Source organism: Mytilus edulis, chromosome 5 (assembly GCF_963676685.1).
Source record: "Mytilus edulis chromosome 5, xbMytEdul2.2, whole genome shotgun sequence".
NCBI classification, from domain to species: domain Eukaryota; kingdom Metazoa; phylum Mollusca; class Bivalvia; order Mytilida; family Mytilidae; genus Mytilus; species Mytilus edulis.
The window spans coordinates 44,179,811-44,198,675 of record NC_092348.1 but is presented as its reverse complement, the minus strand read 5'-3'; the positions used below and the strand labels follow the sequence as shown (position 1 = coordinate 44,198,675).

The 18,865-nt window shown below is 33.3% G+C and overlaps 1 protein-coding gene across 1 annotated transcript in view; it reads left to right on the top strand.

Moving 5' to 3' along the window:
* Positions 1-12,841, top strand: part of LOC139523750 (ubiquitin carboxyl-terminal hydrolase 16-like) — a 72,127-nt gene extending 59,286 nt beyond the window's left edge. The window contains exons 5-6 of the mRNA XM_071318003.1: positions 8,043-8,132; positions 12,447-12,841. Of these exons, the coding sequence (XP_071174104.1) occupies positions 8,043-8,132; positions 12,447-12,812 (456 nt within the window). The 3' untranslated portion in view covers positions 12,813-12,841. The remainder of the gene's footprint in view (positions 1-8,042; positions 8,133-12,446) is intronic.
* The last annotated feature ends 6,024 nt before the right edge of the window (positions 12,842-18,865 follow it).

Here is an 18,865-nt window from a genome sequence, read left to right as displayed (position 1 = left end):
TTCTCTTTTGGAGTGATTCAAAAACAGTTAAAACTCCAAATTGGTGTTTTTCCAGTTTTTAACGATATTTGATTGATTTTACTATATTTTACCCAAAATCATCATTTACCCAATAATGAATTGCTGTAAAGTTTATGAATGATTAAAATAAAGGTTTTTGTCGTTTTTAAAGAATAAAATGAACTTCTATTATCATTTTTTATATTTTCCTGTCTGTTTTGGTAATCAACTAACATTATGTGAATCTCAAATTCCAACAAAAATTGGACGTTTTCACCTAAAATTTCATGTTTATAAAAAAAAAAACTATTTTTTTGTTATTTCATTTCATAAACACTGTATAAACTGTTGTAAAACTTTTAATTTGAAATAATTATCATCAAAAATGGATGTTTTACAAGCTTTTCCCAGTTTTTCGCAATTTTTGACAAATTTTGCTATTTTTTACCCCAAAAAATCCATGTTCCCACTCAGATATCTTGGTAGACTTTTGGTATGTTATAAAGAAAGTCATTTTGAATAGAAAAATACCAAAACAAATTCTGTTGCAATTTTTTTGAGGTCAAATGCTATTTTGACTAGACTATTTTAGACAGAATAATTAAGTGAATTAGATTCTTAAAATAATGAAAAACAATATTTACAACTGTAAGTCCGCATGCTTTTGCATTCCTTTTAAATATTTGACATTTTGTACGAAAATTTTCATAATCCTGACTTTTTCGGATCTACAATTAAATTTGTATTAAATGCTTTTGCACTATATCCGTTTTAGAACACACCAAATTACTCATCAGTTATCGTTTTTTCATTCAAGATCAAGACTTTATCTTAAAATTTCTTAAAATCACGAATTTCTGTAAGTTTATGATGTTGGGTAAAATCACTATAGTTTCCGGAATCCCTTATCTATTTCGTTATCGTTTTCTTACTGAATATATTAGTCGATTTCCGTGTACTTAATAGTGCTATTAGAGTACGATAAATCATATTTAAACGGTTCTATTTCTATCTTTAACTTCAGTGTAGCTTAAATAGATATAAAATCGTCCGAAATTAAGATCAAATCGAAGTAAAACATAGTTTTTGAGTTCTGTAGAATTCACCCCTTTCTAAATAAGGAATCGTATCGGAAAATTGTCGAAACTCTTCCGAGTCGTGTCAAATTTTCACAGTCCAGTTCACAATGAAACCCTTCCTATGCTAAAAAGCAAAAACTATCCATTGATTGACACAGATGCATAGTCTGTCATGTATGTATTCACTAAATAGAAACTATGTAGTTAAACACTTAAATGAAAATACAGCTGTATCGCCGCAGTGGGAAAACGAAAAGATGAAGTTTACAGAAGACTGGTCGATTAACATGATTAATATGAACAAAAAAATGAAAACATCCCATTTGAAAATACAAAATATCATAAGAGTTGCTATAAATATTTCAAAAGTAAGCACAACCTATCATCTTCTGTTTTGTCTGTACAAAGACTTTGTACTACATGTACCAATTCTACCGACCAGTCTCTTCTCATATATCAACGAGGGCAGTAGATCTAAAACTCATTCTTATTTGTCTGTTTAAGTTGTATATTTTGCAAATGTATAAAGCCTATGAGCAAGTTACACAACTTCATACTAAGGTATCCTCTGAAGAGCAAACTCAAGCTGTATTGAGTGTTACTACATTATCTCCTACAATGATCTGATTTACAAAATAACTTGTGATAATTTTACTATTAAATTTTTATACCATCGAGCTTGCATCGCTAAATATTTGCTACAAAATTTTAAACCAGAAAGTAAAGAGCTATTTAATTCTGAACATAAAACAGCTTTTACTAACATTTCGACGATTAAAGATGACGTGCCTGTACAGTTAACCGGGCTTAATTTCTGCCCGAGGATCGCCGCCGAGAAAACTACACAACATATTATCAGCTTCAACAAAACTAAAAATATATGGTCAATTTATAGTTACATGTATACAGCCTCAACAAGGTCAAGCTACGTCCAATATTGTATACAGTAGCTCTATAATTTTGTCCTATTCCGTATTAAATGACGGCAAATTACCCGTTTAAAATGACTGTGATATACAGTCTGTCAAATTTAAAGATCTGAGCAGTGACTGCGAAATTGGTTGCAAGCACTTTTTGCAGCTACTAGTATTTTACGGAAGCAGATATAGGGTAAAGTTGTAATCCAATCAGATGAATATCCATTATCTAAAAACATTTCACTGGATTATTCAATTGAAATTATTCCACCTTCTTTAAAAACATTTCTGTGAATGTCTTTTGGATGATGGCACAATAAAAGTTCTCCGTATGACATTGGTTGGCTAAAAGGCAACATCCGTCCGGTATGATGTCATCCAACTTTCTACAAGATTTTATCTGTTCACACATTGGTATAAGTATAGGGGGAGGGTTGAGATTTCAAAAAAACATGTTTAACCCCGCCGCAATTTTGCGCCTGTCCCAAGTCAGGAGTCTCTGGCCTTTCTTAGTTTTGTATGATTTTTTATTTTAATTTCTTGAGTATATTTCGAAGCTTAGTATGACGTTCATTATCATTTCAAGCTAGTACATTTTTGTTTAGGGGCCAGCTGAAGAACCCCTCCGGGTTTTGGAGTTTGCTGCATTGATGACCCTGTGGTGGTCTTCGGCCGTTGCCCGCTTTTTGAACGGGTTGGTGTCTCTTTGACAAATCCCTCTTGTCCATTCCCAATTTTTAATTCAATTTGTATATAGTAGATCTTGTGTCCGCTTTGAGCAAAACCTCTGTTGTACTAATATATGTCCATGCCAAGGAAGTTGTCTGTGTATGGATATGTTGACCGATAAGAACGATGAGATTAGAAGTTAAAATGAAGCTATAATATGCCGATATCGCAATATTCCGACGCCTATAAAATGGTTCAACATCCCATTGGTCCGACGTTTCGATCATTTAGGTTATACGCTAACGGGATTTTAATATAAGGAAGCCAAATGAAAGGTTCAATATTAGGATAACCTTGTCCTTCGTTTGAAGCGGTGAAACAAGATATAAAAAAGTAATACTAAGTGCGAAAGTAGCCGAAAGTCATCACTAGCGTTATCTAAAAAAAGTACAAACTACTTTGTCAAGTGTTGTTTGATTAATTAGATATCTAAAAATACACGGCGGCCGACTAAAGTAAAATCAAACACAGTTTGACTTACAATGAGTGATCTTATTTGCCTTGTGATGTTTTATATTAAAATTGGTCAATTTGTTGATATAAGTATACTAGTAGCACTTTACTCATTCTAGTAATGTTAGTTAGTACTCTTATCATATCTGATTTAGTGATGTAAATGAAATTGCGGTATGATACAGACTCAACATATTGCACTACAATAATAAAAAAATCTGCCCTATGGTTGTCTGATCTTGAAGCGGTTGGCAGGCTTTCAAACTAACAGGAGACCATACGCTTCCTAAATTTTAATGTACAGCTCATCGTGGGACTTTTCTAAACAATCAAAAATACGTCATATGCTATATTTTCCCTTGCATCAAATATTTTGCTTCGGGTTATTTATATCAAATTTGCAGATATATCGGTTTGTAAATACGTGCAATCATATGATATGGGGGTATTATCAGATTTAGATAATGCAAGGGCGACTACAGAAACATTGGTGTGACTTAATGATTGATTTTCAAAGACTCCGGGAGAAAACGTTACGTAACATGCGTTACCGTTAAAATCAACCAAAATTAATTAATACTATGATAGAATTATATTTTTCCAACAGTAATTCCTACAAAATTGTTTCGTTTTTGCATTTGTTTTGACTCGATTTTACTACTGGAAGTACATGTATCCGTGAATTGAAATTACACCCATGACCTTTGACCTCGATTTAAAAAAAAATGCACCATAATTTCTTTTGACGACCGGGATATTTGGAAAGTACACATTCTTAGCTTTCCAGTGATATATAATTTAGCCGTGTGTTAGGTAGGTGCATTAAAAATGTAAATTTGGCTCTCGTATCACTCGCCTACTAGTCATTACTTCTCATACGCTTGTTTATTTAAAAAAAAACATTTCTGGTGTAAGGATGATTATTTATATAAAATCTAAATATTTCCCCAAAACAGATTTCATGAAATAAAAATCTGTTTTCACATTTTTTTCCGAGGTAAATTTTGGAGAAATGTAAGTACTCGTTGTCAAAAGTGAAGGACAGTTTGAAACATACAAGAAACATTGATTTAATAAAAATATACGCACTTGTCGACCATTCGTTTATACGCATGGATAGAAAGTTTATACGGAACCATAGATAGTTGCAATTAAAATTATATAAATTTTTACATTGAACATAAAAAAGAAACATACATTTTGTTTAATTTGGGTCAAAAGTTGTGCAGACTAGTCCTCGATTAACAACAGAATGTTATCATGGGATGTCGGTGGACGAAGAAGAAGAAGAGAACCAATTTCAATAAAATACAGGTCGATATTTAACTTGCTTTGATTCATCGAAGTTATGAACATAGTAAAATTACAGATTTTTATTTCAATAAGATTGTCCTCTAACAAAGAAAAAAAATTGTCATCACAATTGTTGGGTATAATGTATAATAATGTGAACATGGTTCTGAAAATACTGTATGCAAATTTTCCTGTTCCGACATGCATGTTATATATGCCACTGGACGACCACTAATTATCCCCAAAGGGAAATGAATATTTTGCTGGAAAAACTATTGAGTATCAAAGATTTAAATTAATTTCGGGATTTATTTTCTTTCTTGGTTTTCAATAACAGAAAAAAAAGAAATAAACTGCTAGTCCGCTAAATAGGGGTATTCTTGCCAGATAAAAGACTTATAGTTATATTAAAAAATAGAGAAATATGACGTTAAATTGGTTCTGTCTTTTTTTTTAAACATCGGAAAAAAATGTGTGTCTAAGGTGAACAGCACAAGAACCCTCTAATACTAGTACGATAGTATAGCATGTAAACATTCCTTCTCAATAATATGGTTGCATTGGAAATCTTTTCTTACAGGTTGACAACTCTTGGTTCGATATCGGCATGTAATATTCGCCACATGACGCCCATAGTTCTTTCTGCCATCATCATCTTTTGTACATATTTGTTTAAAAAAACAGGCAGCTCAGAAAATACACGAGCAGCAAGCTAGTCGACAAACATACATTTGTGTTTTAGTTGTTTATTGGTAAAAGTGTTGCTATGTTAGGAACATAAAGTATAGAGAAGACTGGTAAATCCTTATCAAATTGGGTAATATTGCATTTAGTTTTATTAAAGATTAAAAGTACTATTTTTTACTTCATATTTTGATCTTTACGCCAATTGCTGCTAATAAAGTAGTCAAAAAAATTTTCTTTTATTTTTATACACTTTCGGAATTACATATCTGATTTGTATTTCCAATTAATTTACCTTGCAGAATTTAATTATTGTATCTTTATTCTCATCGTCTATTTAATTTTAGTGTATTAATTACCTTTTCTGATCCTTTCTGGTTATCCTTTCTAAATTACAACATTCATACCTGTGTACGCTTGAACTCACATCAGCGGCTAAATAGCTACGAGGTAAACTTATTGACCTCAAGCCGAGAAATATACAGTGACCTTTACAAAATAATATACACACTCTGCTCACACATAAGTTGCATTGAAATGATTATCAAATTAATAACGGTAAATAGAACGGAAATATTTTCAGTTCAATATCAGTAAACATGTTCAATAGACATTTTATGAAAGAATCTCAACAATAATTAATGAAATGTATTCGAAAATATTTACTAGAGATAAGTTTAATTCAATTAATACAAAACGGTATACGCATATTCATTTTCGTTATTTTTATTTTTATATTGTGGTTAATAACTACGACCATTCGTCAGGTGTGCGCTTTTAGTTACGTATATTTTCGATGGACTATAAGAGTTAAACAGTTTTTTTATTTTTTCTAAGAATTCAACACATCGGGCTATAAAACGTCACAACCCACTCGAGAAGATCAACCAAAAAAATTACAAATTCTTGATTTTCTCCGTTATTAGAAGGAATGTAAATTTAAACTTTGCAAGAGTGTTTTTATGTTAAAATGAACATAACAAGATGATAACATCGCGGAATATCGCTTTAAGGCATCATTTTTACATAAAACTATGCACAATGCAGTTTAGGTAAGTCACAAGCTACAGTAAATGTAAAAAAAACATATAATATAATTTTGGTTTAACATAATTCTTTGTTTCAAAGTTTGCGAAAGTTTATTTTATTAATAAGAAAAATATATGTACCATTTTAAATCGTTACATAGTTAATGCGTTTTATACATATACATTAAACTTTAGCAACATGATATTTAATTGGTATAGCTCTAGAGGTAAATTTCCAAAAGAATTGTTCTAGAATTAAAAGGGGCAAAATGATTCTGTATAGAAATGTTAGATTTGTCTCTTATGCTTGATTCTATTAGATAACATGTATAACTACATATATTTCTAAATCATAAAAGCAAACTAGATACCGCTACGTAGACATTGTATTGCGTTTGCAAACATGCTATATAATATCTTAATAAGACGTAATGTAGGACAATAGTGATTCCAATATATACAGATATCATTTTTATCAAACTTCAAAGAAAGCATAACATTAAACATGTTGAACTGTTAAGCACCCGCAATAAGTAAGAATTTATGTACACACAATTATTGTTACAAATATGCTTTTTAATAAATGAAAAACAAAACTGTATTATTTTAAAATAATTTACTTTCAACGGAAGTAGCATACAACCAGACTTACATTATATTGTAGATGTGTATGCTAATATAAATAATGGCACGATAGTGCTCCAAATAAATATTAAAAAAATGTTTCACATACCGCAAGAAGAAACAAACGTCAAGTTTATAAGTATGCTTGTCATTATACCAAACAAATTAAGTATCAAGCAAAGGTATATATAATTATTATTCCACAGCATTGGTTGTGATTACTATTGTAAAATTTAAATGGTTTCTTTAAATAGTAAAAAAACATCAAGAAAGCTATCCAAATGTCAAAGGAAAAATATATGGGAAACGCGATTTTTGCAACGTTTTTTTTCTGAAAAGATTATAACAGAAAAGTTGTTATTGACCCGCCTTGAAGAACCAAAAAAGATCAAATAAGTTTTGGCCTTTAGGGGCCAGCTGAAGGACGCCTCATGGTGCGGGAATTTCTCGCTACATTGAAGACCTGTTGGTGACCTTCTGCTGTTGTTTTTTTATTTGGTCGGGTTGTTGTCTCTTTGACACATTCCCCATTTCCATTCTCAATTTTATTTGAAATGATTTTATAAAACTTAGATTTAATTATCCGGTGGGTCTTTAAATGATTTTTATAGTTGTTAACTGTTTCATTACTGTCCCAGATTAGGATAATGTTTTGCACCAGCAATCCTATATTTGACTGTCTTTACTCAGGCGTCTGTAATTTGTTGGTTATAGATTGTTGATGTACTTCATATTTGATTTGCTTTTACTTTGCTGATAAACCATGTTAGTTTTCTTGTTTGAAATATTTCTTAATAGCTGACTTTGCTGTATATTTTTTGGCTTATTGTTGATGTCCTTACGGTCACTTACAGTTGATTACATCTACGTCATATTACTTCTGGTTGCGATGTGTCTATTTTCACATTGATACCACACACTTTTTTCATTGTTTGCGCAAAGCTTGCAAAATAGAAAACAAACGGCTTGAATTATGTATAACTTACACAGCAACAAAATGGAATATTGTTATGGAATATTGTTATGCAATAACGTATCATCTCCTTTCCATATGCTTCATCCCGTCTATATTTAAAAAATAGGCATTATTGAAAATTATTTTTATCGCAAGTGTCAGGACGGGCATATATTGACGATTTTCTTTATTGCTGGTGTTTTATAATTTGAATAGAAATTTAAACAAATCTCACACAATGTCTTAGTCATACATTATATACTTCATTAATGTATTTTAGGACGGTCAAGGTGGAATGTTAAAAAGAGATGATTGTGTCACATACCCAGAAATATTAAATATGGATTCATTCTGCAGCATTGCCAATGAGGTAATATATAGTTATGATCTAAGTCATGCAATGCGTTTATATTTGTAATAAAAAATTTATATAAAAAAACATGAAATCATCAATCTGGACACGTAAGTTCACTAATTGCAACATACAAGTCTTATTATTTGAAAGCTAGGAAAGTAGAAATACAATGTACTAGTAACAAAAAAACTTTCGCTACATGACAATGCCAAAAAATATATCAACATTATGTGACAGAGCACAAACACACACAGGAACATTAATAACAGAGAAACTCACAAAAACATAATAAAATTTTTTGACACAACAAGCAAACTGCAGATCAACAACGAATATATGTCATCAACAAAAAACACAGATTATCAGAAACAGTGAAGTTTCTCAGTAAAACAACATCATCAATATATCTGAAAGTAAAATTAAAGAACTTTGAAAGGGGCTTCTTCTGTTTCACTTCTTCCAGAAGGTTCTGACGGATTTCTGATCCATATCAGTACAAACAAATGTCGATCAGAAAGGGTGCAAATTAGTACACATTAGAGTACCGACTGTCGAAATATCATTCATTCAAATTCAGCAACTATATAGTCATATTAAAAGTCCAGCATTTTATTAATATCATCTTCATTGTATTTTCTGGTAGAATCAGTGCGGATCTTTGCAAAATAAGAATAATTATAATTAAAAAAAAGAAATTTATATCCAAGATTCCAAATTCTAAAGAATAAGTTCGGTGTAATATGACGGTGAAATCGGTCGTTAGATTGAACATTAGGAACAGGAGTGTAAATTGTTGAAAAATCAAAGGCCTAAATTTTGCTTCAAAATGGCAGAGATTTTGATCTGAGAATTAGCAGTAGATTTTTAGAATTTTTGAGAATCCACAACTGTTGGCCCAACTGGTTGAATATATCTCATCGCATTATTTTTGAAGGCCATCTTTTACTGTTGAAATAATACATTTTGTAGTAGTCAACACTTTAGAAAGACTAGAATACACCCGCGAGATTGCGGACATTAAGCGCGTGGTTGAAAGTATGCTAACTGTTGTAGGATGATTTTTTTGTAAAAGATTTTTTGACTTGTGAATTGCAAGAAAGGTATCAAACGACATTGGTACTTGAAAACAGAATATTTTTAGACCTCCCCCTTTTGTTCACAAGCCGTTACATTTTGATTATTATTAACAGTTTCAACTTTGTCGCATTTTTCTGTATACTATCACCATACATATTCAATAAATTAAGTATTTGCTATTAACTATCAATTCCAAGTTAACTATCCACGGCGATCATCAATTAACTATATAGAAACTCTCTATATAATCTATTCAGGGGAAGATTCATACAGGGCGTGGCGGGCATGCTCCCCCTTAAACTTGCAAAGCATGGGTTGTCCTCAGCTTGATGAAGAATATTTCGATACTTTTACCTGAAAAGTAAATCGCCCCTCTCCGTTGGAAGAAAATGTACGTGTTCGCCCCTAACCTTAAATTCTAGATCTGCCCCTGTTATGAATGACTACCGGGGATAGTAAACTTGAAATTTTGTATAATTTTCAACATTCCTCAACGGGTAAGTGACGGAAACAGTATCCGGGTGCCTTTCGTTTTCCTCCCCAAATTATCAAAATGAAATAATCATAAATGAGGATGACGATTGTCACTATGCGTGGTACTTCTTATTATAAAAGGAATAGAAGCGCCACACCAAATTTTCTTTGATGTCAATACCGATTTCTAGCATAGTTCTCAACTGACTCCATCAGTAACCAGAAACTACCTTTTTTAGTTGATTTCCTGTGGAATGCAATACTGTTGTCGCATGGCTAAAATGACTTATATCCGATTGTGACTGTTTTGCTGAGTGTGAGTTCGTCTTACTATAAGACGTGGTACGGGTCTTGTCTATCCCAAATTCATGTATTTAGTTTAAATGTTTAATGTTATATTTGTAATTCTCATCGGATTTTGTCAAATGTGTTGACGTCTTTTCTATGATATTTGTGTGTTATGGTAAAGAAAATTAATCACCGCCTTCATTTATTAGATTTGATTTTGTTCAACGTAAACAGTACGATATTTTACGTTTGAAGTTAGATTCAAAACAAACCGGACATAGCTTTATGATATAGTTAATTGCTACCTTAGTTTGCTATTAATAAGTATTGAAATGTGCATTGTTATTTAAATGCAATATCAGTATTTAGTTCAAATATAATCTTGAATCATTCTTGTTCTATCTTATTCATTCTAATGTGACGTTATTTTTCCTTTTTTGATGATCTGTTTTAAAAATTCAAATGACGTTATTTTTTTGTCATTTTTTACAGTTTCAAATATGACGTCACTTGACGTTGGGGTTTAAACTTTTTCGGATGTGTCTACTTTTTGTGTTGCAAATATCTGGTTATGTAATGTATTTCAGTTGTTTCCTGTAATTAGTTAATACTATCATGTAAATCTTTTGTATAGTCATTTTATAAAATTTACTGATTGCAAAAGTATAGATTATTCTAAATAATAGGGATGTTCTGGTAACTAACAGAAAACCCTTGCTGTTTTTGGCACACTTTTTTTTATCTTTTGGTCCTTGATTATGTTCAACTTTGTACTTGTTTCGGCTTTCAAACAACTGTATCTGGGCGTCACTAGTAGGTCTTGTGTGGACAAAATACACTTCTGGCGTATTAAAATTTTGAACGTGTTGCCTTTTGTTGGCTGTTGTTCGTGTGATTCTTTGTCAATTGTGTTCTCAAATTTATTTACATTGTAGTCCTGTTGTGTTGTGCTGTCATTTTGATGTTACAGTACATTACAGTGCGAGGTTTGGCATGCCACAAAACCAGGTTCATCCCACCATTTTTCCTTTAAAAATGTCCTGTTCCAAGTCAGGAATATGGCCATAGTTATACATGTTTTATTATAGTTCGATTCTGTATGTGTTACATTATAATGTTGCGTCGTTTGTCTTCTCTTATTTTTGAGTGTAAATTCCAATTGCGATAAACCGTGTCACGGTATTTGTCTATCCCAAACTCATGTATTTGGTTTTGATGTTATATATGTTATTCTCGTGAGATTTTGTCTGATGCTCGGTCCGTTTCTGTGTATGTTACATTTTAGTGATATGTCGTTGTTCTCCTCTTATATTTAATGCGTTTCCCTCGGTTTTAGTTTGTTACACCGATTTTGTTTCTTATCCGTGGATTCATGAGTTTTGAACAGCGGTATCCTACTGTTGCCATCATTAAACAACTTTTGTAGTTATTCGTTAGTTACGATGCCAAGGTCGTCAGTAATAATCTGACCAGCTGGACTATAATTGTATTCGACGATGTACATGAGTTATCCGGAGGTTAAGATTTCACATATTTGAGGTTAAAAGCCTCTCAATCCGTCTTTCACGCTTTTTGATATTGACTAATGATAAAATCAGTATAACTTAGGCTGAAACGATACAAAACTCTTATTTTTAAACCTACAATTTGTCATCAAACAGACCTAGAAACATTCAATTGCATGTGGTGGCCATCTTTTTATATTCATTTCTAGTTGTATCAGCGTCGAATGTCTTTGGAGGTTATCTCAATGTACATACAAAAATACACACAAAATGATGATATATATTATCGAGACCATGCATTTCAAATTGTTAGAATTAGACTTAATGTATTCTGAATATACCTCGATTACCTTAGCCGTATTTGACACGACTTTTTAGAATTTTTAGTCCTCAATGCTCTTCTACTTTTCACTTGTTTGGCTTTCTAACCATTTTGATCTGAGCGTCACTGATAGTTTTCTGTAGACTAATTGCGTGTATTAAATCATAAACCTGGTACATTTGATAACTATTAACACAACTGGAATGGGTCGATTCCACTGATAGTGGACGTTTCGTCCTCGAGGGTATCACCTGCCCAGTAGCCAGCACTTCGGTGGTGACATGAATATCAATGTTATGATCATTTTGATTAATTTACTGTTTTAAGAAGTATGAATCATTGGAAATACTAAGAATATTTTCTTACCCCAGGTATAGATAGATTGCCTTAGCCGTATTTGGCACAACGTTTTGGAATTTTGGGTCCTCTTCCACTTTTTACTTGTTTCATCTGTGCTTGGCTTTCTAACTATTTCACCGATCGTGAATAGACATTTGTCGACGAAATACGCATCAACTGCAGTAAAACTTATACCGTTAATTTTTCGATCGCATGAAATATGTAATTATCATTTTATATTTTTATGGAACGCTTTAAAGTAGCAAATGATTTTCTATGATGAAATAAGAATTTTAAGTACTGATCACCTGATTGAACTTTTAGGTTTCTGAAAAACTAAGCTACAGTCTTTTTGGAGTAGTGGCACATTCAGGAAGTCTACATTGCGGGCACTATATTGCTTATATAAAAGCTGAGGAACACGCAGCTAAATGGTATAATGGTTTTTGCAATACATCGTGGAAGGACCCCAAAAAAATGAAAGATAAAATAGAGCGCAGGTTGGAAGAATTTGAAAACAAAGACATACCACTTCCTCCACTTTTGATTAAAAGCAACACTGAAGTGTATATCACCATTAACGAACCAAATTGGTACATGATAAGCGATTCCAGTGTAACACCATGTTATGGAAAAGATGCAATAAATAACAAAGATGCATATATACTAATGTACGAAAAATGTGATTAAAGATGAAGAAATAAAGTGATGCAAAATCATTGACTCTCTGATTTAAGTTATGAAGTTTGAATAAATCTATTCTTGAACATGCTGATGTAAATAATTAAAACAAAATTATTTAAATTTCGTACCTAGAAAGTACTTATATTTAGATCTTCAAGTATTGACTTTATTAGAACTACTGAAGTTGATTTTTTTTTTTTAATTGATTAAATTATTTCTAAACATGAATTTGTTGAACACCCTTTTGGTAAGTTCATCTTATTATTGAACGTTTTTGACTTTCCCGGAATGTTTACGAAGTCTTTTTACTATATCAATTATATATGTACTGTTATACATTTGAGTCTGGGAGAGCATGTTTTATTTGTAAGTTACAAAAACAGTATTACAGGTGTAATACTTATAACTTTGTAACTTCAAAACTTGTTTAGTCTGTACAAGACTTATAAGGAAAACATTAATCAGTTTAATCGCCAAATCTAATAGGACGTCTATTGGAAACAAAATATTGGAAAAAAACTAGAGGACTGTCGAATAATTATGAAATAAATGCACAAGTAGCACAACAACTGCCATATTTCTGACTTGGTACAGAATTTGTGGGTTGAAACGGATTTTATTTCAAAGGGCAATAACTCCTCAAGGGGTCAGATGACCATTTTGGTCATGTTGACTTATTTGTAAATCTTACTTTGCTGAACATTATTGCTGTTGTCAGTTTATCTCTATATTTAATAATATTCAAGATATTAACCAAACACAGCAAAATTTCCTTAAAACTACGAATTTAGGGGCAGCAACCAACAACGGGTTGTCTGATTCAGATGAAAATTTCAAGGCAAATAGATCTTGACCTGAATAACCAATTTACACTGTCAGATTTGCTCTAAATGATTTGGTTTTTGAGTTATGAGCCAAAAACTGCAGTTTATCCCTATGTTCTATTTTTAGCAATGGCGGCCATCTTGGATGCTTGACCGGGTCACCGGACACATGTTGTAAACTATATACCCCAATGATGTTTGTTGCTAAGTTTGATTAAATTTGACCCAGTAGTTTCAGAGAAGAAGAATTTTGTAAAAGTTAACGACGTCAGACGACGCCGGACGCCAAGTGATGAGAAAAGCTCACATGGCCTTTTGGGTCAGGTGAGCTTAAAAAACGCATATTTACCTCATCAAAAGACATTAATTGTATAATATTCTTATTATTGCAAATGCAAATGGATATCTACATTATACAGGTTTATAAAGTTCTATGGGCAAAGAAGCTCAAATAGTTTATTATTTATCACAATACATGATTATACGTTTTTTGGGATCACCGCAGAGAGAATCTCGAACTATTTATCACACTATATATTTTGGTTGGGGTCGTTTGCCCAATGTGTTAAGACTTTATCATATAGAATATCTTTACATGTTGCATTTAGACTAGATGTCTATCGAACTGATTAAGTCAACTTTATGAATAACCTACTTCCATTGGTTTATCAAAAAAAAAATTATCAACGTATTTGCTTTAATAAATTTTCTACATTCGTTTCAATCGTTCATCATCAATGCTTTATCTGTTATCCGAGCAAAACATTTCAAATCATTTATCCATGTCGAGTTGCTTTTGTAAAAGGGTGTTATACCACTACTAACTGTGTATTAAAAAAACACACTAAGTTAATACATGTGAAATATAAACGGTCTCCATGGAGTTGATTTTAACCAATGATAGTCTTAAAAATTCTAGGAGTTATGATAATAGCTTAGATTTCGAGTCAGTGTTTTGTATTCATGGAGATAATGTGCAAAGGTGACATGAAGCACGGAGACGTTAGATGTGTTCATTGTTAAGTTGAAGTTTGGAATTTATTAAATAATATTGATTTCTCTTAATAGTCCGGCCGATTGGTGCAGATATAGAGCAGAATTGCTCACTTAATGAGGAAAGCATGAAACTTTGCATAGTAGTTCTTGGTTATATACCCTTTGATTTCAGCTATGGACCCACTCTGAAAAATCCAATATGGCTGCCATTTTCAATATGGCGGAAAAACGGTATAAATATCAAGATTGTCCTAAAGGTATTCTATATAATTTCGGAAAATAAAGTAATGATTCTTCAAAAATGGACTTCATGTTCTTGAATTTGTTATCAATTAATTTTGAAATATAAAAAAAAAAATTGGTTATTTCTATAACACATACATTTGCAAATCGCTGCATATATAACATATATATACAAAAACAAATAGTGAAATTCAAAATGTTAATCAATATGTTCCATGTTATTGTAATTGTTCATTAAACGCTTTCAGTTTTAATGGTTGGAATGAAATATGTTGAAACGAGTCGATTGAACGTTAATACAGGTTGGTTAAATGTGGTGAAATAGTAGGTAACTCATCTGAACTTTGAGGCAGTGCCGAGGGCACCTTGTCTCGTATCTCTTCAATGCCATGCCTTACGTCACTTATCGCGTTTTCATCTGCCGTACCCACTACATCGTCAAATTATTCTAGGTGTACCTTTCTTCAGGCGGATTAGACGATTGCAATCATTTAAAATGGTTAAGGGACAAATATTTCATTTTCCAACTACGTGCGAAACCAATTCGCAACTATTCAGCGAGCATGGTTCTAAAATGCACTCCTGGTCAGCACTTTTTTTAGTTTTAATGGTAACAGCATTTCTGTTCTTGGCGGAACTGTGATGGTTCGTTTTATGCAAACTTGCTGAGTTGAAATCTCGTTTCCGCTGTTAACAAATGCCGCTTTTATCACTTTATTGTTGATGGTAATTTTTGGAGTACTGAGGTTTATCACTGCGCTCAGTGTGTCCAAATATCTAGCCTAAGTATAACACCATCTGTTAATGGCTCTTTGCACACATCCCATTGTATGTTTACTCTATTATTGTCGAGAGTCGTTCTTTTTAATCTTCCCAATAACAAGCTGTTAACCAAAACCACGTAGCGTTACGGTCTCCAAATCTCCATTTTCTGCCGGAATTAATTTCTCATTTATCAATGCAGCAGTGTCCACAATCAGGCTCACAATCTTGTCATTCATAGTACCTCGTACTGCTAATCTCTTTCAAATTGTTCGTCTGATGACAACATCGGACGAGGCCATGGGCCTCTGTTCGATTTTGTGATGAGGTATGTTTCATGGTCAATAGACTTTGGAATCGTGCGTTGGCCTACTGGCCCGACCCTTTGCTGCTTAAAGACTCCATTGTTTGGGTTGCACTTTGATTTGCTTCGTATCCTGGTGAAGGTGACCGTTTTCTGAAATAACCGGGATTTCTGGAGTTTGTCCGTGGAGCTGATAACCGTTGTCTCTAGGGACTATATGATCTCTAGCTAAGTGGGGGTGTTGCTGATCGATAGGCATTAAGCTTGGGTGTATTTCTCTCTGGCGATCTACTGCGATTGTATTACTCAGGAGATCTTCCACGTGTATATTGATCAGGTGATCTCCCATGATTATTTTATCAGAAGAACCGAGTTTATATTGATCGGCCAATCCACGGTTATGCTGATTAGTTGAAAACATAACATCAGCTAGTTTTGTGACAATTTCTGTGAGGTTATGCACCTCATTATTCAAAGGACTGCTCATATTTCCTTTATCGGTCAGTGATACTGCGCCATCAGCAAAGTAGACTTGTCGATGGTCATAATTGGCACTTTTTGATCCTTATATCGCCATCTAGTGTGAGCTTTTCAATTCATTTAACGCCTTGTTGAATGTTTCTGGGTTCCTCGCTATTATGATTACTGCTGTACCCTTATTTTGACTATTTTATTTATTATATCTGTTTAGTTCACGCATCATTGTAAATTTAACGGAATTTGACGAGACTGTCGTTCAAAGTGAGAGGTTTAGCGCTATAAAACCAGGTTTAATTCACCATTTTCTACATTTGAAAATGCCGGTACCAAGTCAGGAATATGACAGTTGTTGTTCATTCGTTTTTGATGTGTTTTGTCATTTGATTTTGCCAAGATTAGGGACTTTCCGATTTGATTTTCCTCTGAGTTCAGTATTTTTGTGATTTTACTTTTTACATGCCTTGAATCTTTGTCTTTACATCCTCGGAGGAATGCTTCGGTTCCAATCTGGTTTTTTCGTCTTTCTTGCTGAAGCGCTGCTCGAATGCTTTTTTTAAAGCCTTGAAATCATCATCTGTGTTTACCTTGCGAGCTTACACAAAGCCAACAGCGGCCTGGCAATCTGGGGCCTACACACATTTTTCCTGTTTTCCCATTGTCATCTACCGGCAGTTCGTTCAAATCGGTAAATGAACGCCTCCCAATTCAAGGATCATCTTCAATTAAGTATTTGCATTTTTGGGAGCTTTTGGCTTCTGCTCCGGTCCCTTGCACCAATATCTTCTTGTTATCGGGTATATTCTCTCTCCAATGAAGAGTCTGAAGAAGAGCGGTTGCCACACTCCTTTGAATTTCTCTGCCCTTTCCTGGATCGGTCAGTGGAGTCAGCTTACTGTTATGGGAAGCCTGTTAGAGCTCCAGGAGCTAACGAGGTTGTCATAATTGGAGTGATAAATGTGGGATTTGCCATTGACTCGACGGGGATGATACCGTAAGTAGGCACTGCATTCAGCATTGGAGAAACTTGATATGATCCACTTGCAGCCAATTGTTTCTGTAATGGTGTGCTGCTCTGAATCAAATATTATTGACTCATAGTAGATGGTAAGTGTGCGTAAGAAGACACATAAGCCTTTTGCTGGTATCCTTGATTAGTACTAGAGGTTTATAATATGTTCTTAAATGGAGATTGTTGTTGAATAATTTATTCTGTCTCATGCAGGGCCAACGGCATAGGACTTTTGACTTTAGATGAAGACACCTTTAACAGTAGGCGCGGTTGATGGTTCATGCGAACTACAATTGGGGAAAGACCCAAGGCATGGATTTTATTGTGTACTTTTGGTAAACTTGCGTTGTACTGGCTAAGGTCAAATTTTGGCTTTGATGATGTGTCCATTGCAGGAATTTTAACTTCTATATTTCGATTGTCCACTAAGTCATTTACAACAGATGCCAGTTGTTGGAAGGTACCCTGCTGTTAAAATGTACTTTTAAATTGAACTGTGTCTCCTTTCTCAGTTGTTGTCAGTTTGTCCATCTGTCTCACCACAACATTGAATATCTTATTGGTCTGACCATCAATTCTGCCAAGCAATTACCACTAGCCTTGTGGTCTATCCTGTCTTCAGACTGCTGAAGGTGCTGATATATTGCTGCCATCTATTCGTTATTAATATTCATTGCCTCTTTCTGTTCAGCTTGAATCGTAATGAGACCAACACATATTTTATCAATTAGCGCTTCGCTCTGTTTTATATTGCGATAAAGCTCAACTGTTCTTTGAGCATTATATTTTCTTTCTGCTACGAATTCTTGGTACAATTGTTTAATAGTCATTTCTGAGCTGTCCTCTGTTAAGGGGTCTTCAGCTGTGGGTTTGTCCATATCCACAAGTGATTCAGTTTCTGCCATTTCAATGTTCTTGTCCTTGTGGTCCTCAATTCCTGCCATTTCAATGATATGTGTTTAAATGATTCTCAATTCAAAGTATAATATCAAAAATTGCTAAATATTGCGACCCAAGAAATAAGATAGGCACTGAATAATATATTAAAGCAGATAAATCCCAAATCACAGCTTTTATTTGTGATCTAAGACAACAAATTGTGCAGCTTTAAAGGAAAGCTACGACTGCAGCTTTTTATGAAAGCTACTACTTTGTGTATGAAATGTCAAGCAAGGCAAAATCAAAAAGGACAGAACTGGGACAAATCCTAAATGACACTATGCATCAATAAAATGCTAATATTCAAGTCAATTCTCAGTTATGAATATTTGCTTATTTTTCAAGGCGGCCATTTTGAAAATAGCCGCCATTTTGTATTTCAAAGTTACATCAAAACAAAATCTTGCTAAGTACACCAAGTTATTCAAATATGTTATTTTTTGTGCTTCCAGTATCGAATCCACTGTGGTTTGTGCAATACTGGCAAATATTTTAGAACGTA